This window comes from Anoplopoma fimbria, chromosome 6 (assembly GCF_027596085.1).
Source record: "Anoplopoma fimbria isolate UVic2021 breed Golden Eagle Sablefish chromosome 6, Afim_UVic_2022, whole genome shotgun sequence".
Lineage (NCBI taxonomy): Eukaryota > Metazoa > Chordata > Actinopteri > Perciformes > Anoplopomatidae > Anoplopoma > Anoplopoma fimbria.
Genome location: NC_072454.1, coordinates 12836592 through 12860612, shown reverse-complemented (window position 1 = coordinate 12860612; position 24021 = coordinate 12836592). Strand labels below are relative to the sequence as shown.

The 24021-nt window shown below is 39.8% G+C and overlaps 2 protein-coding genes across 2 annotated transcripts; one reads left to right on the top strand and one right to left on the bottom strand.

The window, feature by feature from the left end:
* Positions 1–172: 172 nt before the first annotated feature.
* On the bottom strand, positions 173–3932 carry LOC129092393 (centrosomal protein of 55 kDa-like). Its single transcript, XM_054600333.1, is given in 9 exon segments — positions 173–355; positions 660–782; positions 1118–1192; positions 1298–1487; positions 1571–1697; positions 1871–2090; positions 2350–2415; positions 3494–3607; positions 3780–3932. Coding segments are annotated over 9 exon segments (1251 nt in total).
* Positions 3933–4569: 637 nt separating this feature from the next.
* myofl (myoferlin like) lies at positions 4570–23105 on the top strand. The gene is made up of 54 exons (XM_054600828.1): positions 4570–4837; positions 5314–5369; positions 5525–5616; positions 7499–7607; positions 7857–7944; positions 8580–8749; positions 9119–9247; positions 9617–9679; positions 9799–9849; positions 9929–9959; positions 10066–10181; positions 10377–10503; positions 10596–10699; positions 10791–10859; positions 10956–10999; positions 11087–11169; positions 11264–11296; positions 11429–11553; positions 11662–11775; positions 12046–12223; positions 12502–12626; positions 12721–12830; positions 13021–13213; positions 13306–13461; positions 13568–13699; positions 13794–13957; positions 14373–14487; positions 15243–15345; positions 15468–15607; positions 15694–15858; positions 16120–16207; positions 16344–16421; positions 16572–16753; positions 16869–17027; positions 17115–17216; positions 17431–17592; positions 17688–17853; positions 17940–18010; positions 18107–18121; positions 18211–18309; positions 18735–18863; positions 19130–19285; positions 19432–19523; positions 20281–20451; positions 20538–20686; positions 20825–20964; positions 21110–21198; positions 21274–21369; positions 21505–21646; positions 21761–21860; positions 22000–22193; positions 22278–22387; positions 22496–22643; positions 22783–23105. Exons 1-54 carry the CDS (start codon positions 4750–4752, stop codon positions 22819–22821), a joined length of 6150 nt encoding a protein of 2049 aa, XP_054456803.1. The 5' UTR covers positions 4570–4749; the 3' UTR covers positions 22822–23105.
* Positions 23106–24021: the final 916 nt, after the last annotated feature.

Here is a 24021-nt window from a genome sequence, read left to right as displayed (position 1 = left end):
AGCTAACAAAGCTTTGTGGGTTCATTCAAAATACTCTGAAGCACAACCTCAGCAACTCAACATGTAGTTTATTAAGATAACCATAAGATGACGTGTACTTCTGGTTACACAGTATACTGTAGGTAAAAAAAAACAATCAAACTACAGAATTGAAAAAAGTTCTCAGCTCGGCTCAGTCGAAACAGATTTCTAGGTGGCTCATCAGTTCTCGGTAGTGACTGGCTGGATACTCAGCTCTGCAGCAGGGACATTCCAGGAAGCTTTCATTAGGCGAGCTGCTGGGCGGGGACCATGTCTGGGTATCTTTGGGGCACAGGGGGGCCGCTTCACATGAGCTTTGATCCTGCTGGTCACTCTGATATAAACGGAGTCAACAATTAGTTATTACAGATAAGACTCAAAGTGATTAAATTAGCCTTTCAAGTACTACTATTGTTGACTAACAAAACGTGAAGCTGCACTAATCAATATTTCAATATTAACAATGGATCAAATTACTATGCAAAATGTCAAAGGATTCACTCGTAGGGACACAGCCATTTTCCACCCAACTAACTGGGCTTTTCTGAGCTGTTTTAGTTTGTTCTGGTTTTTAAAACCACAACTTACTCTTATAATCAATAATTACTAATCCAGCCCTTTGCATTATTCATACCAACCTGTGGTTCTTTTGTCATATGGTCTTTAGGTTTTTTCAGCATCTTCAGAACTCTGACCATTTGCTTCTTCAAATACGAACAATTCTGCTTCTCATCCTCAAGATCTTGTGAAGAAATGTTGATCTAAAATTTAAACAGTTTGCATTACAATATAATATTGTATAGTTGTGGGATATTAGTTTTCAAACACAAAGAAATTCATCCTTTGGTTATGTGAGGACAGATAGTTTACCTTTAGAATAAAAGCAAAGAGGTAAGAAAGCATGACATGATCATTTCTGTGGAAGATTGATGCTTGATTCACACAGCCAGAATGATGGACACGAGTCCATGATCGCGATTAAAGTTAAAATTAATGTGGCAATATTGAGAGTGGATGGATCCCTCAATTTCTAGATAAAAACTAATGATTTATCCAAGTAAGCGGACAAAAACTGAGATGACTGACTCTTTCATACCTGTCGCTCCAGTTCCACAATCTTTTCCTGGTCTGCATGGTGACGATTTAACAAAAACTTCTGAAAGAGAGACGACTGAAAAGAGAGATTTTTACTTCTATTTGGTCTGCTTTCTTCCCTTGTATATGTTGAAGGTAAGATTCTTTATTTTTCTCACTGTATAGTTCAATGAAGATGTACCTGCAGCTCAAAGTTAGCAGACTTCCGCTGCTCCTCATCCAGTCTGCACTGGAGGTTTTCGGTCTCAGCACTCAGCCATTGTTCGTCATCCTCGGAGCAATCATGATCCCCCGGTGCACTTGTTCTGCTCGTGTTTTTAGTCTGCAGCTGTGGTTTTAGCTTTTCCACCTCCCTCTCTTTTTCCTTGCACCTAAAGATAAAATGGTCTGTCTTGCAGCTGACTACCAACTTTAAGCAGCAACGTATTCTTTATTTTTTTAGCAGCAGACATACCAGTTTTGGGTCATTATCAGTTTCTGGTAGGTCATGTTGAACTTCTCTCTGAGCACCTCCAGCTCGTTTTTGGCTTTCTGTAGGAGTCTTTCATAGTACTCCTGCATCTGGCTCATTTTCTCCGTCTCTGTAATGAGAGAAGCAGAAGCTATAGATTAAAATGTTTAAAAAGAGGACAAAATTACATTACACAATCAAAAATGTCAGAGACAGCCATACACATGCACCATGTAGTAATACTGCAAACTGAGAATGTTGTTATTGCGGCCAACTTGAGGATAATCTTGATATCTTAAAAACCTTGTTGTGACAGTCTGTTGCCCCTTGTGGCCCTAGCCGTGAGTGCCCACTGCCCACTGTCTCACTCACCATCTGAATGGTCCCCATTGTGCTGCTGTAAGCGGGCCTGATTGGCTTCGTTCAGCTGCTTCTCCAGCCATAACATTCTGGCCAGAGTTGCCCTCACATAGGCCTCTCTCTGCTGGTCATATTCCAGCCACTGCTTGTTTTTCTCCAAGGCCTCGGGGGATTGAATAAAAGAATGAGAAGCACATCACAAAGAAAGCCAGAAAGCGAGTCTTGCCAGGGGGATGGCTCATACGCGAAAACACTCAGCAAGACATGTATACTGTACACAGGCCTACTTGGAAACAAATGCGCACACAAAGTAGGCACTTAAAAGTAACCACGAACACAGAAAGGTGGATTTAGCATTTCTGAAGAATACAAACATAAGGGACCTTTTCCCTCCAGATGTGTGGCCATTAAACAGCACTTACCTCACTTAAGTGATTTTTGAGCTCTACTGCGGTGTTGGGTGAGGCGGATTCATCTGAAGCGGAGTCCTATTTGACAACAGGAAAATACATTACAGTATTACAAATATGTGAATAAACAACGACTTTACACAACTCTTCCCACTGCTTTAATAAGACACTTCATTGTGACATGTCATAACAAGGCCCGAAACAAAGGCACAGTGGGATTTAGAGCATCACATTCTCAAGTTTTATGACCTCTAACTGAACAACTGCTGCCATCCAGTGGTAGAAAACTGGTAAGAGGGGAGAAGGTCTTGGTAAATCAAAATCACTAAGCAGCAACTCAAACATATGCCTTGCGAATTCCATTTATTTTCATTGGTTTCAAGGTCCTAGTATTGTTCATGCTGGCTTATTGTCGAGCTGTCAAGATTTAGTGGGACACTTGAATAGAAAAAAACATTGTTAATGTTACCAGGAACACCTGTGATTTTCTACAAAATGTCTGTTATGAAAATGGTCAATCATTCTTCACCTAAGGCTGGGTAAAAACATCAATATTGGTAAATCTCTCCACATCCTAAATATTTTTTTTAACTCTGTTGTGGTTGCCCACGATGAAAAGCCTATTTTGAGTAGAGCCACTGATCAGTTAATGCATCACTTCTGAGGAGGTAATGCTGGTAATCTAATTCACAAAGAAAATAAAACTGGTGTCTATGTAATTGGATCTTAACTGCTAGTTTGAGGTTGACACTGGTATTACCAGTGTTTGATATAGTTGGAAAAGGTTAAGTATGAAAAAAAGAGTTTTGAAAAAAAATGTGACATTGAAGTAGCACAGACAATATTGATTGTTAAGTGTCTAACACTGTGATGGAAGTGCGGATTATCATTTATATTAATAGGCAATTCTATTAGAAAAAGTCCCAAAAAACTCATGATTTTGATAAATAAAAACACCATTCTGCCATCTTTGTTTTCTGTTCCCTCAGCACTACACTACACTCATGTATATTAAATCCAAGTCATGCTATACCTTCTTCCGTGCAACTTTGTTCTCGAGATATTGACACCTAGTAGAGACGCTCACAAGCTTGTCCTTGATTCCTTCAATCTCTCTTGAGTAACTGGATATGCTTCTCCTTCTCCTCATACTCACTACGTCCATCTGCGTCCCTTCTTTCTTACTCAGCTGCTCTGACGGCAAAGCATTCTCGTCTTTGTGCGTGAGCTGCTGAGAACCAAGCCTAACAGTTTCAAGGGAGAGGAATCTCTGCGAAAAAAAGACAATGAGACATAAATGATTTCACTCATCCTCAGCTACTGTAAATCCATACCCTGGCAACATCATTCAACAGTGCAATGTGAGTGACCTTGGCAAGTTGACCTATGCTGGTAAACACCAGAGCAACAGCACAGATTGTTTGATTGAGTATTGAGTTTACCTCTACCAGCCTATTATGTTCTGAATGTTGACGAGACAGCTCAAACAGGGTCTTCTTCAGATAGGCATTCTCCGTCCTCAGACTGCTGACAACCACATCAAGCTCTGAGTTGAGCTTTTTCCTCACAGGACCCTTATATCTGGGGGACGCCATCTCAATCACCTGTTGAATAAATAAATATCACAAGGGACTGATGACACAGGAATCATACATTTTTCAGATTGTCAGAATAAACAATTTCAAAAACAAACATTCTCAAAGTGGATTTCCTTTGAGAGGTTGCAACTAGCAGAGTAACAGGTGGGGGGGACGACGACATGTACGACGTGTAACTAGAGCCAGGATTGTTTTCTAAGCAATGCAGACATTTCTAGTTAGCTTAGCTGAACGTCAACTCACATTTTGTAAGTAACATCTAGTAAATAGCGTCATAAAAGCTGTGTAACTGACCTTCAGTTGCGTTTATGTCTTATCAAAGCATGGAGTAAATTCTTACTCAATTGGAAACAATCAAACAATCTAGCTAGCCTGTTTTATATTTTAAACCCGCTAGTTTAAATAGTTACTTCTGACAGCAACAGGGTGGATGCAATTACTGGCAACGCCACTGGGGGGCGCAAGAGAAGAGAGGGCGCACCTCTGCAGGTCTGCCTGGATGTTACCCAGATGCCTCAACTCACAGTTCTGCACAGTGATGCAACACTTAGTTAAACGCATGACACCATTTGAAGAGCTGATGAGGAAGCCAGGCTGTCCTTTTCCAGGTCACCTAAGTGTGTCTTTGTCGCCTGCTCACGGTCCTCACCCTGGCTGGCTGATGCGTTCAATGTGTGTGACTCATGAGTGAGGCTGCCCTCTGGCATCCAGTCCTCCCTCACATCTGTGCCTTTCAGTTCCCTCTGTAGCGGATCCCTTCCTCTCTCCACGGAATATGAATCGTTTCACTGAATAAATTGGGACTTTTATCAAAATGCTTAGGGTAAATGTGCAGTCGGCATGTGGGATTCCCAAAAAGAAACTTGGAAACCCAGATCCAATCGTTACGATTATCTTTAGAGGTGAGACCATTTTTTTTTTTCTCTGTTGGAAACGGCTGTATGCTCTATGAACTATTTTCTCATGCACACAGTGTTTCACTTTCTATCAAGCTATCATCTTTTCTGTCACCCTTAATGTTTTGTAAATGACATAAATGTATTAGAAGTTTACAGTATGCATCCATTCTTACAGCTTAATTTGAATAAGTTGGCAGTGGTTATTAATCAAAACGAAGAGTACATCCCTATAAGGGCAGAAAAAAGCCCTCTGTACACAGATGACAGCAACTTTTTTGGCCTCACAGCTTGAACTTTTTATTTACAAAACTAGATTCCTTAGTGTATGAAGTGGTCCTCTGTTTCCAGCAGCTTGTAAAATGTTGATTCAGTCATTTATGTTTTATCTTCTAGGAAGTATCTACCGTCCTCTCTAGGAAATAAAACTGAAAAAACTAAGTTTTTGCAAATAAATATGGTGCTGTTCGTTGTGATTACAGATGAAAAGAAGAAAACCAAAGCGATTGACAGTGAAGTGAATCCTGTATGGAACGAAGTAAGACCATTATGAATGAACCGTTATGAGACATTTAGAGCGTATTGACTGGGAAATGACTCACCTGAGAACTGCTCTCATTACCTCAGTCAAATCTACTGTATGTTGTTGTTTTAAAATGATTGATTGTAAAAGTCTGTTCCCTGTAATTACAGGTGCTTGAATTTGATCTGAAAGGCTCTTCCTTGGATTCGTCTACTTTTATCAATGTTGTTGTCAAAGACTATGAGACAATCGGCAAAGACAAGTATGTGTATGAAAAGCATCAGACATTGAAATTGTGACAAATGCATGTTTCATATTTTGTGCCCAAACTTTGCTAAAGACAAAAAAGTGTATGACTTATTACTGATAGTTTAAACACACTGCTACTTTTGTAGAAGAGTGTGAACAACTCCCCCACGACTAAGTGTATGCGGTCTTTATAAAAAAAAATAAACTGTTATGTTTGACTGTGTAGTGCAGGTAATAACTGAAAGGGACAACCTCACTACGCCTCAAAGGTTTAACTTTTGAGAAGTTAGATGTGTGATTACAAATGGTGAAAGTGCTTTTTTCTTAGCTGTTGTACTACAAGTGATACTGCAACTATCCATTTTAACCGTGTGGTAGTTATGAACTTTTCTTAATGAGCGGAGCAGCATGTTTTAACTTAACTGAGCTGTGTAATCACAGGACTCACTGCGGCCATGTTAAGACTTGCAGCAGAGTCAGTGAAGACGTTGTTTTGTCTGCCTCACAAAAGCACTCTTGCTTTTAGGAGAATGTTACCTTAAAAGGGAAAAAAGTCATCTCTTGCTAACCGTCCATACGGTTGACTCAGACCTCCATATATGATGTTTACAACTCTACTTAATTTATTATTGTTTATCTGTTTGTTAGGCATTTTGTAATTGTGATTTTGGCCTTTTTTTGTCGTTTTGCAGTGCAGGCAAGAAGGTAGAAGTAATGATAATTGGAACAAGATATAGAATTTCCACTGACTCACTCTCGTGACTGGTTGTGTATAATATAAATTATTTTTGGGCAGGCACAAGGGTTGAGGGAGGATGGGAGGGTGACTGTCACAGCCACAAACACACAGGGATATTTTTCCATGATCACTATCTGCAACGCATGAGGGTGGTGAATAATAGAGCTTGTGCTGGCTTGTCATTGGCACATTTGTGTTGACTAGTTGTAACACAGCCTGTTATCCAATGTGAAATAAACTTTGTACAGAGAGTAAAGCTGATTCTGAAGGGGAAATATGTTTGGCAACACTTTATGCCCAACTGTTCCCCATGTCTATAATCTAGGGAATTCTAGAAAAGGAATTTGACTTAAAGAACCTAACAGGGTGATCTAGTCTGTGGTACTATCAAGATAAGCCATTTTAAAGACTGCTCAGTTTGTTTGGCAATGCTTGCTTTGCGCCTAAATGAGCTTTGATTAAAAGTGATATCTAAGTAGTGGAAAATATATCAGTATGCCGGGCAAATTGTTATCTGGCTCTCTTACTGTGGTGAAAAATATAGTTGCTATTTTTTTTCACTGAAGCATATCTAAATACTTGAAACTAGAGTTTCAAAGTTTTGTTTTCTAGTTTCATAAGCGAGTAATGTATACAAACGTTAATTTGTATAAACCAGTCCTTGCATGTGGCCTCTGCAGTGTTTGAGACACTAAATGTTCTACTGTAGAGACAGTAAATTGCCATACCAGCTTTCCAAGGACAAGCCAAGTTTTTTAAGCTCTCTGTGATGATTAATAATGGCACAGCTGTTGAGAAAACATAGCCTGAGCATTGTCATGAACATGGTTTTTCATGGTTAGACAAGCAAAATGTATTTTTTGAGGGGATTTGATTTGGGTTGATTTTAGAAAATGTCCAATGTGTTGTAATCCATTGTGATTAATAAGAAGAAGTGAAATTGGGAAGTAGAAACCGCCAAATATCCAGAGCAACATGTTATTATAGTTATAAACATTGCGTTGATTTTGGAACCAAAAGCGTCCTCTTTTTGTTTCTTTTAGCTATTCTTCCCTTTTCAAACCAAGACTATTGTTTCCCTCCACCTGCAATGATGCATTTAATGATATGTGTATGATTGTCTGCGAAAGGAAAAATAAATGTGATTGCTTTTCAGGTTCATTGGCTCGGCACAAATCCCTCTGAGAGACTTGGCCAGTGGTCAAATGACATCCCTCCCATCAAAGAATCTGCCCTTGATCAATGAGCATCAAAAGCCTATTGGGGTGAGTACATTTAGCAATAAAATGTGATACTTGTGCATTTTTACGATACAGAATATCAGCTAACTCAGCTTCAGCTCTGGCAGTGGATGGTGCCTGGTATCTGTATAGATCCGCAGGAAGTAGTTGACTATGTAGTTTAAGCAGTTGACTATGTAGTTGAAGTAGTTGACTATCCTGTGACATATATTTGGTGTTAGACATACACAGTAGAGCTGATAATGCTAATTTAGAAAGCATTTTCTTTTTCAGGCAACCATCAATTTGCTCATTAGGTATGAGCCATCAGCCGACACTTCTCTAAACCCTAATGCTCAACGTAATAGACACACGGATGCAGGTAAGTGAAGAGTATGGTGTCTTAAGAAATTAAAAGGGATGGTTATTACTGATTTTACTTATTCCCTCCCAAAATAACACACAAAACATCACATTCCTTTACAATAATTCATATTAATTATTTCCACAGTCTATCCAGTGTCACAATAATAATGAAACAAAAACACACGAACAGTTGTTTTAACACCAACTCCAACACCACCCCCAGCAGCAACTGGATTATGTTTTTCTAATAAAAAAAAAAAAATGGGGCCCAAACTCTTCCAAATTCCAAAAGGTTTTTTTCTTCTTAAATTATGCATATTTTTTTCATATGTCAAACAGAATTACAACTCATTGAACCACTTTGATACAGAAAAAGGATTTATTTCTTCCAAATAAATGTAAGGTGCCTTCTGGCTGCCGTTATTGCTATTCATAGAACTGTTTGTTGATATAACTGGTAAGGGTTGTAATTTAGTTTATCTCTTAGAAATATACTCTGATTATTATTCAATATTTCAATAAATGTTGTAAAGAGGTTAGCAGATACATCACACACTCCCAGGATATCGGTCTTTCTACAATAAAAAAGTGTTTTTCGAATATTGATGGGATATATAAGAATGTTGTAATTATTGTTGTTTTGCTCCACAGGAGACAGTGAGGAGGGCGATGAGAGGGAGGCAGACGTGGAAGGAGGAGACCAGGGTGAGAGACCAGGAGATCCCACTTCTCCAAACCAGCCTGGGAAACCCAGCCACAAGCCAGTCCGACTCTGTCGAAAGACGAATAGAGCCTTGGCCAATAAGCCTCAGGACTTCCAGGTATTGTTTGCGTTTTGATAGCTGTGTTCCTGGAACATCACAAATGCCAATTTAACGGGAAATTCTGTTAATTAATCACATGAATGACAGCAGGCTTCACCAATGCAAATATACATTGGAACCCACAGATTATATTATAATATGTATTCCTCTTTTTAGAGAATTGCAAATTTGGGAACCTTCTATTGATTATGGCTCAGGGCAAGCAGTTTTACTGATTTACTGTTTGTGAAAAATATTTTTATTCCTGTAAAAGGTCTATGTCAGTATTTGTCAACCAAAATGAATCAACGGTACCTTTTCATAAAGGAACAAGATAAATTGTCTGACTGTTTGTTCAGCTGCCTCACTGTGGCTTGCAATGTTCAGATACGTATTCGGGTTATCGAGGGTCGACAGCTGCCTGGCAACAACATCAAGCCAGTGGTTAAGGTGAATGTATGCGGACAGACCCACAGGACCAGAATTAGAAGAGGAAATAACCCCTTTTTCAACGAGGTAACTAGTCCACAATATGCAACATCCTGTAGAAATGAATTGGTGACTGCTTACTATTACTTTTATCTTGTCTGTCAACATCCACTTGTCTTCTCTCTTCGCCACTTAATCCCCTCCAGCTTTAATAACCCTCTGGGGAACTTCTCTCTGTGTCGGCAGCGGTGATATGACAGTGGACCTTAAAGGCCGTGTCAGCTTTATCTAACTCCTCTCCTATGCATTTTCCCCTGTCTCAGTTTTTGCAAAAGCATCTCAGCTTAACAAATTGTAAATCCTATCCCTGATAACAACTTGTGTCTGACATCAAAAATTGTGCATACAGTGACAAGGGAAATACAAATTTATTTATGACTTGTTTCTGTCCCTCAGATGCTTTTCTACAATGTTAACATGCTACCTTCAGAGCTGTTTGACGAGAGTATTAGTCTTCGGGTGCGTAGATAACTCCTTTTTAATTTCCTTTTTGCAAACCTAAAAAAGAAAATTCATTTGTTTCAAATCAGGGAATTTCTATATCTACTGAAGCCGTAAAGTCATGTTTTTCTTGACAGGTTTATGACTCCTACTCCCTCAGAGCTGACAATCTAGTGGGAGAGTTCAAGGTATGCCAATTGAAGTTCCAGCAGGTTGACAGATTAAACATTTTCAATCATTAAAATGTTTTTATTCTTGCTTACCCAGCTGGATGTTGGCTACATCTATGATGAATCAGGTCAGTATTTCAGATTAAATGCATACTTTGTGAAAGATGTATTTGTTTGTATATAGTATATTATATTGTAAGTGTTTGAAATGGTTGAATATTTTACTATATCCAGGTCATGCCATTATGAGGAAATGGCTCCTCCTGAGTGATCCTGATGACTCTAGCTCAGGGGCTAGAGGTTACCTGAAAGTCAGCATAATTGTCTTGGGCACCGGAGATGAGCCACCGGTGGGTGAACTTTCTCTCTTACCATCAAGTTTATTTCTACTAGACACAGAGAACAGATCTGTTTTGAAAAAGACCATGACAAGCTCTCCTCTCCTCTCCTCTCCTCCTCTCCTCTCCTCTCCTCTCCTCTCCTCTCCTCTCCTCTCCTCTCCTCTCCTCTCCTCTCTCTCCTCTCCTCTCCTCTCCTGTGTCCAGACTGAGAAGAGAGAGATAAGTGGGGAGCAGGACGACATAGAAAGCAATCTTTTGATGCCGGCCGGTGTCACAATGCGATGGGCCACGCTCAGTCTCAAAGTCTACCGTGCCGAAGATATGCCACAGAGTAAGTGACCTATAAATGCCTGCAACCATTGTAATTTAATGCAGTCAAATCCCCTTGAAAAACTTCTATTTAGAACCTACTTTTCATTGCAGTGGATGATGCCTTTATTCAGACGGTGAAACAGGTCTTTGGAGGGGATGGAGACAGGAAAAACTTGGTGGATCCATATGTGGAAGTTAGCTTTGCTGGCAAGACGGTAATTCATGTTTGATTTGAAAGGAAAAAAAGGTGTTTAAATGTTCTCACTGTGACTATTATGTATATGCATGGCATTTTCTTTGTTTTAGCTGTACAGCAAAATCATTGAGAAAAATGCTAATCCGGAGTGGAATCAACTCATCAATCTCCAAGTCAAGGTGCATATAAAGATTTTTCTAATGGGCTTGTTTCAAATTTCCAAAACACTTTAACGTCCAGCACAAATCAACACATACCTCTGTCTGCCCCTTTAGTTCCCATCCATGTGTGAAAGCATAAAGTTGACTTTATATGACTGGTAAGAACTAAAATTAATTCATACACAGCTGCACAAGTGACAATAATATCAAAACCAATATTTAAAGTGCCAGTTTATTCTTGTAAGGGATCGTATAACCAAGGATGATGCCATAGGAACAACGTTTTTAAACCTGAGCAAAATGTCTTGCTCTGGTGGAGAGATTGAAGGTAATAATGTTATCAGTGTTTATGTAATGATAACATTTTAGATTTTGCAATATGACATTTAACAAATATGTTTTTTTCCCCCCACTGAAAACATATGCACGGCCTGATTGCAACACAGTGTCTGAATGTACGTAAGAATGGTCATCTTCATGTTTTAAAATGTTGAATTGAGTGTTTAACCCGATCGTTCTCATGCACCTTATTGCTTCAAAGCCTTGAAACTGTTCAGGTGGGTTTCTAAAGTGTCTGTATGTTACAGTGAGCACTGCAGCATCAGAGGTCGGTTTTCTCCCAGCTTTTGGGCCTTGCTATGTCAACCTGTACGGAAGCCCGAGAGAATTTACCGGCCTGCCCGATCCATACGAGGAACTCAACTTTGGAAGGGTAAGCCTACATTATTAGCTCAGTACAGTCGGTTCAGTTCTGTAGGAATACAGACATGGTAATTTGATCTGCATCACAATCTGTATATTGGATTTTGATACGTTTCAGGGTGAAGGGGTCGCCTACAGGGGTAGGGTCCTTGTTGAGCTGTCCACTCAGCTGGATAGGAAGGTTGATGAGAATCTGGATGACATCTCCAGTGATGACATCCTAGTGGCACAGGTAAACACTTGGTACTGTAACTACTGCTGTCTCTGTATTTATTAAATTTTTTGTTAATCCTTAAATTAAAGGCCAATGGTTTTGAATCTGTAAGTTGTCATTTCATTGCTTTTTTTCTTTAAAATGTTACAGCAATATTGGTCAGAGTTTACCCACAGAACATTTAAGTAGCTCAGTGTCTATGAAAAAATAGAATCTAGTTCAGAACAGAGTCATAAATAACCCTGCCCTCACCTCTAACATTGCCACATCCTTTTTAATTGAGTGCAGAAATACCAGCGGAGGAGGAAATTCTCTCTGTGCGCTGTGTTCCACAGCGCATGCATGCTCCAAGAGCCGGGTGAGGCAATCCAGTTCGAGGTCAGCATTGGTAACTATGGTAACAAGCTGGACTCCACCTGCAAGCCCCTGTCGTCCACCACCCAGTACAGCTTTGCTGTGTTTGATGGTATGAAAAGCTTAAATGTGCAAGAATTAAAAAATTAATTAATTCTGTTTCATAATCAAGGGTGTCTCCATATATATATCTATATATTTAAATATATATATAAATTTGCTGTAACAGTGGACAGTTACTTATGTTAAACTGTTTACCTTGCTGTAAATCTGTGTTTAAGGGGTCATGAAGCAAAAGAGAAGAACCACATGAACACCAAATGTTAAGGAGCTGTCTACTCCACAACTTGTGTTTAAAATGACTGGGTATATATTTTTTCAATCCCACAGGTAATTACTACTATTACCTGCCCTGGGCTGACACTAAGCCTGTAGTGATTCTCACTTCATACTGGGAAGACATCAGCCACCGTCTGGACTCTGTCAACGTTCTCCTCTTCATCGCTGAGAGACTGGTGAGAATAAGTTACAGTGGCACATATTGTACGTCTCTACAAAGGTAGTACTGCATAGTCATCTCCTTTTATCTTTCTCTGGGATTTATTTTAGGAGTCCCACCTCACCTCTTTAAAAAACGCCATGTTAGCCAAAGTGTCAGAGACACGTCTGGCAGAGATTTGGCTCAAACTCATCAACCACATGATTGAGGACCTGAACAGGTAGGACACACTGGACCTGTGTGTTGTATGAAGTAATGCTATAATGCAACTTATCATTAGGAAAACTGTAGTGTGGTTATTACTTTTAAATCAAATACAATCGCAGGTGGTTGTTAGGGTTGAGTTATGTTATTGCTTTACCTTGTGTGGTTTCCATCCAACATTACTCTCACTAACAACCTTTTGACAGTTTCCAGATCACAGTGCTCGAGGACCAGCCCAATGCGACTGAACTGGATCTCCAGTTGAAAAACCTGCGCAATTCTGCTGTTGAAGGTATCAGAAAGTTAGCCTATCGCATGAAAGAGGAGGCCACAGATGTCAAGGCCACTGTTGGTGACATTGAGGACTGGTTGGACAGAATCAAGCAGCTGGCAGAGGAGGTCAGGAAATGCAAAAAATCTAATGTTATTCAGCTCAATAATACATAAATTAAATTTAATTATGTAACTGAAATGTAGTTTGTCTCTACCAGCCTCAGAACAGCATGCCAGATGTGATCATCTGGATGTTAAGAGGAGAGAAACGGGTTGCTTATGCTCGAGTCCCAGCAAACCAGATCCTGTTTTCAAACCTTAGCGAACAGGCTCGTGGGAAACACTGTGGACGGACCCAGACCATTTTCATGCAGGTACAAAACTAGCAAACAAACAGTAACACATTCATATATTTTGCATTATACATTTCACTGTTACATTCCAGAAACAGTAGCCACTATCATACTTTTTGTGTTTTAGTACCCCATGGACAAAAACAAGGGTGTGAAGGTCCCTGTTCAGCTGCGGGTCAACATGTGGCTCGGTCTTTCTGCCCATGAGAAGAAGTTCAACAGCTTCTCAGAGGGAAACTTCAGCGTGTATGCTGAAATGGTACAGTAGCTACACAAAGCATTAGCTTTTTTTTTTTAATATATACACATTTAATCTGATTTCAGTTTTCTTATCTCTGACTTTAATTCCACAGTATGAGAACCAAGCCTATGGTGTGGGGAAGTGGGGAACTACCGGTCTGGTTGGTCGTTCTAAATTCTCCGATGTAACCGGAAAGCTGAAACTCAAACAAGAATGCTTTCTGCCACCACATGGATGGGATTGGGAGGGCGACTGGTTTGTTGACCCCGAGCGATGGTAAGTTTAAAAAAACTCACTTTAACACAGACAAGCACACACACAGGCACAGTCGTTCGTGATTCATTGCTTGTACAGTATCAAGTACAAACATCCTGTTAACACTGTGCAGTAGGACACGCTCCAGAATCCTGTTCTTATTTCAGCCCTGTCTTCCATTAATTGGCAGTTATCATAAATCAGTGCTTGTACCAGCCACAGGGTGAACACAATCACAGGAAATGAAAAGGAATTTCGGCATCACTCAGGGTTTTGGTTGAAGGAGGTCTCCCTCCCACCAAAGCTCATGTAAACGATCTTAGCTCTCTGAAGCTGGTCTTCCTGAGCGGTTCCGCTTGCTTTATCATGGTCCTACATAGCTGCTTTCTGAGTCACAAAGCTTCTCATCAATCTTTGTGCTGGTGTTTTTTTACAGCCTGTTGACAGAAGCAGACGCAGGCCACACAGAGTTCACAGACGAACTTTTTCAAAACGAAACCCGTTTCCCTGGTGGGGAATGGAAGCCCAAAGATAAGCCCTACACAGACGTGGTACGACCTACTGCTCTCACACAGATACAATATACAAACATTTGATTTTTGTGAAATATGTGGCTGAAGATTACAGGACAAAAGCCTGTCTATTCATGTTAGTTTGCAATGATATCAGTTTTCCTGCTCCATCATGTACTTAGGAAAGGTAGGTTTCATAGTTGTTGATTTTATTTAGATAAACATATGGACCTTTGCAGACCTTTATGAATATGACCTGGTGTCTTCCTGGTTATGATATGTAGTTTAATATTAGGGCTAATACTTATTATGACATAATTTTGGGTACTTGTTCTGGATACTGGCCAAAGAGAAACGAAAGCTACTATTCTTAATATGTTTAATGGATTAAATGACTATGTGTGATGTAGAGTGGATTATATAAAGAGAACTACCACCCAACTGCTAGGTAGTTTGGAGCGTTTTGGCATTTTTCAGCTTGTTGTTTTTGTTTCATGGGCGACGACTTTAATAACGGATTCACTTTTATTCCAGACACATCTCTGATAAACGCACTGTATGCTACCTGTAACAAAAAATGTACGCACAAAACAAGCAACTAGCTGGTGAACGTAAAGAACCAGATATTTTTCTCAGGAGTTGGTAGGGAGATAAAACAGAGCCAGAAGGAGAGGACATATATGATTTCAAAAAGTAGTTAGTTAATGCAGGTTTAAGGATTTAAAGCATTGACAGTGACATCAGAAAGATACTCTTTACATGGCATAAATTAACGTGGGGTCTGGGTTGTCTAGAATGGAGCAATGTCTCAAAGCCCAGCAGAGTTTGAGTGTCCACCTGGATGGAGCTGGGAAGATGACTGGAGCTTTGACAGCAACAAAGCTGTTGATGAGAAAGGTAACATGACCACTAAAACTGAACTCTATGATCACAATCTTCATGTCATTGTGTTTTCATCCTTTAAATACTGCAGGTTTAATTGGTCTGTGTGCATGTCCTTGTGTGTCTTATGGCACTAGGTTGGGAATACGGAGTTACCATCCCTCCCAATGATAAGCCAAAATCATGGGTTGCAGCAGAGAAAATGTATCATGTCCATCGCAGGAAGAGACTCATTAGACCACGGAGGAAGATATCTGATAAATTGGCTGTTACTAAGGTGATGAAGAGGAGAAAAAGAGTAGATTTGAGGAATGTTATGAGTGCAGTTTCTCATTATTTAACCTGTCCTTGTCTCTGCCACAGAAGCAAGAACCAGGGGAAGGGTGGGAGTACTGTTCCCTGATTGGCTGGAAGTTCCACAGGCAGGAGAGGTCCTCTGACAGGTTCCGGCGCCGCAGATGGAGGAAAAAGATAGTGCCATCAGACTGCATTGGTTCCGCCGCCATCTTCAGGCTGGAAGGGGAATTAGTGAGTCTTAAATAAGTCCCTTGAGAAACTCTTCTAAATATGAGTTGTATTCTTACATTTCCCCAAATTAGGCACTTGTCATGGCAACAACAGTAACTTTGTGCCATCTGAGTCATATCCTCTCATTATTCTCCTGCATGGGCCTGTTCCTGTCAGATGTTGGCAAATCACTCAGGAAGTTTGTTTTAATTCTGCATTCTTTCCTTCATCATTTCTTCAATTTTGTTCTTTTAAGCACCTCACCCTGCGTTTTGTTAACAGGGAGTTGATGTTGGCGAAAAGGCCAGTAAAAGGGATGCAGTCAAACAATTTGCCGCCAACACACCCACTGTTTCCTGCCACTTTAGCGGTAAGTCGTTGGGTCAGATAAAGCACTCATGCTGATTGATTCTTTAAACTTCCTTGTGCATGGTCAGATTCAGTCAAGAAGTCAGTTTTTACAGTTTACAGTTTAACATGCTGATAAATGTAATCTCACTTTTCAGAGTTTAACCTTTACCACCTGAGAGTGTACGTGTACCAGGCGAGGAATCTCTGTGCCATGGACAAAGACAGCTTCTCAGGTAAAAACAAAGCAAAGTACAAGCCTGGTCAAGAGGAATAAATGTATATGACTTTGGATGTTTAACTTTGCCACAGTATAAATTACATTAAACAACACAGATTTTCTCTCTCACATTTCCATCAAAATAAATACTCCTGGTCCTCCCTAGATCCCTACGCCCATGTGTCATTCCTACATGTGAGTAAAACCACTGAAGTCATAAAGTCCACCCTGAACCCCACATGGGATCAGACTCTCATCTTTGAAGACATTACAATCTACGGAGACCCACAAACTATTGCCCGCAACCCTCCTGATGTGGTGCTGGAGCTGTGCGACAGAGATCAAGTAGTACGTTGTATATTTAATCTGCCAAAGTCAAATCATGTAGGCATACAGACTTTTATCATAGAAATGCAAACAAGTGTTCATGGTCGATGTGATCAGGCTGCTCTTTATTTCTAAGGGTAAAGATGAACCCATGGGTCGCTGTGCATGCCCTCCAGTAGTGAAACTGAACCCCAGTGTGGCAATCAGCCCGAAGCTGCTTTGGTTCCCGGTCACCGAAAAAGGCAGCAACGCTGGGGAGATACTTCTGGCTGCAGAGCTCCTGCTGAAGAACAAGGTAAAGAAGAAACTAAAGAAAGTAAACATACTGTAACTTTAACTATGAAACTGTATTTAGGAGGTGACGCTCTGCTTTGCCGTACAGGTGAATGAGGGAAATCTGCCCCTGTTGCCTCCTCGCCGGGGGGAGAAGCTGTACATGGTTCCCCAGGGAATCAGGCCTGTGGTGCAGCTCACTGCGATCGAGGTACAGCGTTACAGCATCCTGCTACTTTGCCAGCCCATATGAATTCCCTTCAAACACTTTACTTGATCAGACAAGACCAGCCCAACCCTAAGATTTTTGTTGTGGTTGCATTTCTCATCCGTAATTCCCTTGCAGCTATATCCTTCCAAAATGCTAGTACCTTAATCTGCAAATACACGTTTCTAAGTGCAGTGATGTGTTTATTTGATCCCAGGTCTTGACTTGGGGCTTGAGGAATATGAAGACCTACCAGTTGGCCACAGTTTCCTCCCCCAGTTTGATAGTGGAGTGTGGTGGTGAGATTGTTCAAACCGCTGTAATCAAGAACTTCAAAAAGAACCCCAACTTCCCTGGATCTGTGCTGCTGCTCAAAGTGGTACGAACCCTCGCACTTTCTAGAATAACTATTCAGAGACCTGGAAGTGTTTCATGTCTAGACTCAAATTCTGTACAATTGTTTTCTCTCCTTAGCTTCTGCCCAAAGAAGAAATGTACACCCCTCCCATTGTGCTGAAGGTTATCGATCACCGGCCATTCGGTAGGAAACCAGTAGTGGGTCAGTGCACCATCGACTGCTTGGAGGAGTTCCGCTGTGATCCGTATGCCATTGACAATGAAGTCTGCATGTCTCCTAGAGGTATATACAAACACGCATGCAGATAAATGCACACTCGTCTACATAACTTAGACACTTATTGTATCCTGTTTCCATTGACTTTGCAGTGACAATGATAGCTGCTGGCCAGGGAGATGTTTTCATAGACTTTGAGGAGGGACCCATCGTAAAAGCTGAGGTTAATAATATTCCACTCACAACATTAGGGAGACAATATTTTTACATTTACTTACTTTTATTGATAAATATTCTTTGTTTGCTTTCTACTTTGCAGCTTCAAGCTGAAATGGTAAGATTTTCTATTTAGAGAGATCTACAGTCTACTGATAGATAACATCTCTTAAAATACTAAGTTCATCAATATTTTCCATCGTGTAGGAGGAGGAAGCAGTAGGCTGGTGGAGTAAATTATATGCCTCTGTTGACGAGCACGAAAAGTGTGGCCCTTACCTGAAAAAGGGATACGACACATTACAAGTAAGAACATGTCGTTGCACATCGCAAAAACACAATTTTTGATTTTATCTCTTCTTTTTTCCTTGATTGTTTTGGTTCTACAAGCAGCAGCAAGATAGATGTGACAGACAGCATTGTGACCAGAAAGTCTTTGTTCTTGTTCCTTTTAATAATAGTTTGCAGTAGTATATACCCAAAACAGAGAGACAATTGCTGTCAAGAGCAGTCAAACATTAGGGAGATTCAGTAGTTATGTTAAGTTATATGTTGAGCTTAGGTCTTTAAATACAAAAATAAGACAAATGTGGGACTTCCATGAAAACTTGCAACTAAGGTGTGAAATAAAGTGAGGTTGAAAGCTCATAATAATGAAAGTTTGACTGTGTAGCAGATTGTAAGAATATATGTGATTACCGTCTGTGACGTGGTTGCGCTATGGTTTTCAGGTGTTTAACAGTGAACTAGAAGAGGTTGCACAGTTCCAGGGACTCAATGATTTTTGCAGCACTTTCAAACTTCAGCGTGGAAAGACTGAAAATGAGGAAAATGATCCCTCTGTGGTGGGAGAGTTCAAGGTAAAGAAGCTACATTTTTGAGGAAATATTCCTGTCCTGAAGCATCCCATTATACCTGAACTATTATGACATGATAAATCTCAGCTTTCACTGTTGGACCGCTACTTCTGCCCTCTAGTGGAGGATTTATGATTTTCATAGACATCGTGTATGGACAGTATTATTGATAAAACCAGCAGATTGGTTCATGTCTGTGAGGGGATAGTTTGTTGTATTTTTTTGCATTTTATATGACTAATGTTGCTGTCCTCTATGCTGATATTCAGGGCTCATTCAAGATTTACCCACTGTCCGATGACCCAGAGGTGCCAGCTCCACCCCGCCAGTTCAGCGAGATTCCTGAGAGCGCACCTCAGGAGTGCCTGGTCAGAATTTATGTGGTGCGCTGTCTTGACCTGCAGCCGAAGGATATGAACGGCTTGGTGAGTATTATATGATGCTACAACTGACCAACCACCCTGATAAAGAATTGATTCACAACCACAACCATGCTCCAGATTTTATTAAGTAAAAACGATGATTGAAACTACTGAAGTTAAAAACAAAAAATGTTCCGTTCTCATTTCAGTGTGACCCATATCTTAAGATTGCTCTGGGAAGGAAAACACTGGATGACAGAGATAACTACAAACCAAAGACCCTTAACCCAGAGTTTGGGAGGTGAGACTGAACTTTTTGTTCATTTAATATTCGTTCAAATGATTATAGCTGCTTTTAAAGGAATACTTCACCCCCATAATAAACCGTCTGTGTGTTAATTACTCAGCGTGTGTAACCTTGATTTCTTAAGAAAACTTTGGTTTTCCTGCATTTCTACACGGTGAAGGAAGCATCCGAAAACTGAGAAAAGTCATGATGAATTGAGATGAATGGGTGCCACATTTAACGACAGCAAAACTATACAACATCCGTTTACAAACTCTCACACAACTTTTGCTGTATAATCCAAGTCTCATTTATCCAGTTGTATAATCACTACTTCCCAAACACATGCATCTTTGCTAAAACCTTACTATTTAAAACACTTCTGCTTAAACTGTCTCACTTTTGCATAAGTGTGTGGCACGCTAATTAGTTTTAGCCTGTTTTAGCCTGTTTTAGCATGTTTTAGCCTGTTTTAGCCTGTTTTAGCAGTAGAGTGAGCATACAACTGAAAAAAATGAAACTTGGACACTGCACAAGCTGTTTGAGAGTTTGTAAATGGAGGTTTTGATATAGCTTTGCTGTTGTTAATCGCGACACACATTTACTCCATTTCTTCATGACTTTTCTCAGTTTTTTGATTCTCTGGACACCTTGGGAGCATTTTAAGATTTTTTTCTTCTTTTGGTCATTTTGGGGGTGATGTATTCTTTTAAGTTTGTGTAGGAACGTAAAGGAGTAACAAACAGGTCTTATGTCCTCCATTTTTGTCCAGGATGTTTGAGATGTCCTGCTTCATTCCTCAAGACAAGGACCTGAAGATTGCTGTGTATGACTATGACTTACTGAGCAGAGATGAAAAAGTGGGTGAGACAGTCATTGACTTGGAGAACAGACTCCTGTCTCGTTTCAGGTCCTGCTGTGGCCTGCCACAGACTTACTGTGTGTAAGTATGTACTCCCACAGTACAGTTGATACATCCTACAAAGTAAGTCTCAAAGCCAAACCAACAAAGCTTAAATGTTCTTGCAGCTCAGGGATCAATCAGTGGAGAGACCAGCTGAAGCCTTCTCAGATCCTCCAGAACGTGGCCAAATTGAGAGGTGTTCTTCCTCCACACATTGAGAGAGATGGCAGCTCCCTTTCTTTCTCAGGAAAACGATACAACCTGCAAAATTTTGGTAATGCAAGTCTTGAATGCCCTTTTGTCATATTTTTAGTAGAATAATTACTTATATCTACTATTTCAACAACCAATACCTTCTACCATATACTATCCTTTCATACATGACTTTTGTGCTTTGCCATGTGCTTTGCAGAGGCCAACACTGTAATCCACCCGCACTTAGGCCCAGCCAGAGAGAGGCTTGCTCTGCATGTCCTCAGAAACCAGGGCTTGGTACCAGAGCATGTTGAGACCAGAACCCTGTGCAGCTCCCACCAACCAAACTTGTCTCAGGTTAAGACAGCAGCAGTACCATTTTTTTAGTAGTGCTTAAGGTAGTAGGGAGAAAGTATGAAGCTAATGCTCTGTGAAATTAATATTTTAAAATTGTTGTATGATAGCTATGTTTAAAAGATTTATCATTTTTCCACAAATACAGGGAAAAATTCAAATGTGGGTGGACATATTCCCCAAGAGCCTTGGTTCGCCAGGGCCCCAATTTGATATCACTCCACGCAAAGCAAAGAAGTAAGAGACACTTGACCAAATAATATTTTCTCATAGTTTATTCAAGGATCAAATATAACAGTTTATTTAAAACAGGTATGTTTTGCGAGCCATCATTTGGAACACAACTGATGTTACTCTGGACGAAACAAGCATCACTGGAGAAAACATGAGTGACATCTACGTTAAAGGGTACATTACTTGTTCTGTCTCTTACCTCAGCCCTTCTTCTGTGTTAACATATGTTTTACTTTTATATGCATTTTTCTACCAACTTGAGTCGTTCACAAATAGCCGATCTAAATTCAACATAATTGTGTTTCCTAGATGGATGTCAGGTATGGAAGCCAACAAGCAGAAGACTGATGTCCACTACCGATCCCTGGATGGTGATGGAAATTTCAACTGGAGGTTCATCTTTGAGTTTGACTACCTGCCTGCAGAGCAGCTGTGTGTTGTCTCGAGTAAAGTGAGTGATATCGTGAAACAGGAATGAAGCATCAAGTCACTGTTTCATTCTTTTTTTTGTTGTTGTGCTGGTATGACGGCAGGTTGATCTGAATAAAGTGTCTGTCATTTTCAGGAACACTTTTGGAATCTGGACAAAACTGAACTTAGGATTCCTCCTAAATTGATCATCGAGATTTGGGACAATGACAAATTCTCCTTGGATGACAACTTAGGTGAAAACGCATTGTTATTACACGATTGTTATGCTACGAGCACACAAAAGGAAGGCCTTCAAAGGTGGAGATCTGCCAGAGAGAACTACTGCATTGGAGACAAAATAAACATTTTTTTCTATCTATATCTATGTTACAGGTTCAGTTGAACTGGAACTTCTCAATCTGATCCCTCCAGCTAAGAGCCCAGAAAAGTGCAGCCTGAAGATGTTGCCAGGGATGGCGGGCTCAGTCGCCTCCAAAAAACCTCTGCCCAACTCACTTTTCTCCCAAAAGTCTGTAAGAGGCTGGTGGCCGTGCGCGATCGAACAGGATGGGAAACATGTGCTTGGTGTATGTTTATGTCAACAGCACAGTCCTTAGTTATGTTTTTTTCCCCCTGGTTACTGTTTAAGACTGTTTTTTGAAACTCTGCAGGGTAAAGTAGAGATGACGCTGGAAATAGTGGAAGAGAAGGAGATGGAGGAGAGACCTGCCGGGAAAGGCAGAGATGAGCCAAACATGAATCCCAAACTAGAACCACCTAAGTAATAAATCCTTAAAAAATAAAATATGCATGGAATATATGATTTTCTAGTTCTATAAATTGTTTAATATGAATTATGTGAATATTGCTGTCTCTCTCCATTCAACAGCCGCCCTGCCACGTCATTCTTCTGGTTTACAACCCCTTGCAAGACCATGAAGTTCATTGTTTGGCGCAGATTCAGATGCATTTTCATTGCAGCGATTCTTCTTCTGCTGGTTATCTTGTTCCTTGGCATCATCTTCTACTCCCTTCCAGTAGGATTACTTAGTTTACTGATCATTTATTATTTCTATATTTTTGAAATTTCTATAAATAATTTGTATCCATTGTACTTAGTTTTTTCACAGTATTTTGTAATTTCAGTGAATATTAATGTCTATTCTCTATCCACAGAACTACATCGCAATGAAGATTGTGAAGCCTCTCTCCTAAGGAGCATTGCAGAGAGGTTGTCTGCCTTCCTGCTGCAGAATCTACAGTCCTTCACTGTTTCCATCCCTCAGAAATATGCAATAACTTCCTCTGCTGATGCCATAACAGACTGATATTCAACATTCTAATCTCACATAATAAGACCTGTTTGCTCTAATTTTGCGCGCTCTCAGTATTACAGTATGTGTCTTGAAATGCAAATATCTTTTATGTTAAAATTTAGCCAAATTTTTTTTTATCAAGAATGGCAAGAATGATATATATTAATAAAATTTGTTATAAAGTAGTTGTCCATATTTTTACACACATTTGAAATCAGTGCAAATGTTTGAAAACGATCTACCAGTGTAGGAGTATTTTCCTATGATATTTCAGTGTTATTACCAAAATTAAGTTAGTAATATCAAAACTAGGTACACCTTCTGTCCGTTTTAGGTTGTTTAAGATATTATAAAGTGCATCAACATTGTGGTTTGCTTGCCCTATTTAGATGTATAGCCTAGTATTTTTGTAAATTTTACTATATTCAAAAATAACCAATTTTGTCATAATACAATTCACTAACGTGGCTGCAATAAAGTGAGAACGGAATAATTTAAGCAATTAAAAAAAGAGAAGTCAACTATGGCTAAAGTTAAGTACAACATGAAAATAAAGTGTCTTGTAATTACTAAGGTGTTTTACTACTGATATATTAAATTAATTACTTTACTTGTCATCATCTTCTTCTTTGTTACTTTTCTCTACTTTAAAGAAAAAAATGTATCAAGAAAATAAGTAGAAACAATCAAGGCCTCTATATGTCTCAGATTACAGATATATTTTTGCCTCAAATTGAGCAGGATCATAAATAATAATACAAATATTTGACTCATTCTTCCAATAGCTCAAACAGGGTAATAGCTGCATGTAAGTGTGGAGAACTTCCCCAGAAGCAACACGATATTAAGGACAAAGTCAAAGTTCCTGTCGTCAACACAAACACCACTGGTCTTCTCTGGCAAGGGTGACAACACGATCCCCTTGGACTTTAACCATTGCACTGAGTCACAGTGGAAAAACCTAAAGGAAAAACACATGTTTAAGTGTTTCAATTTCACTTAAACAAAATACACAGTTAATCACGCCAAAAACATGAAAACCCAGTCTTTCGAAGTCGTTTGTTGGGTAGATCTCATTTAGGATCTTGAAGTTCACATA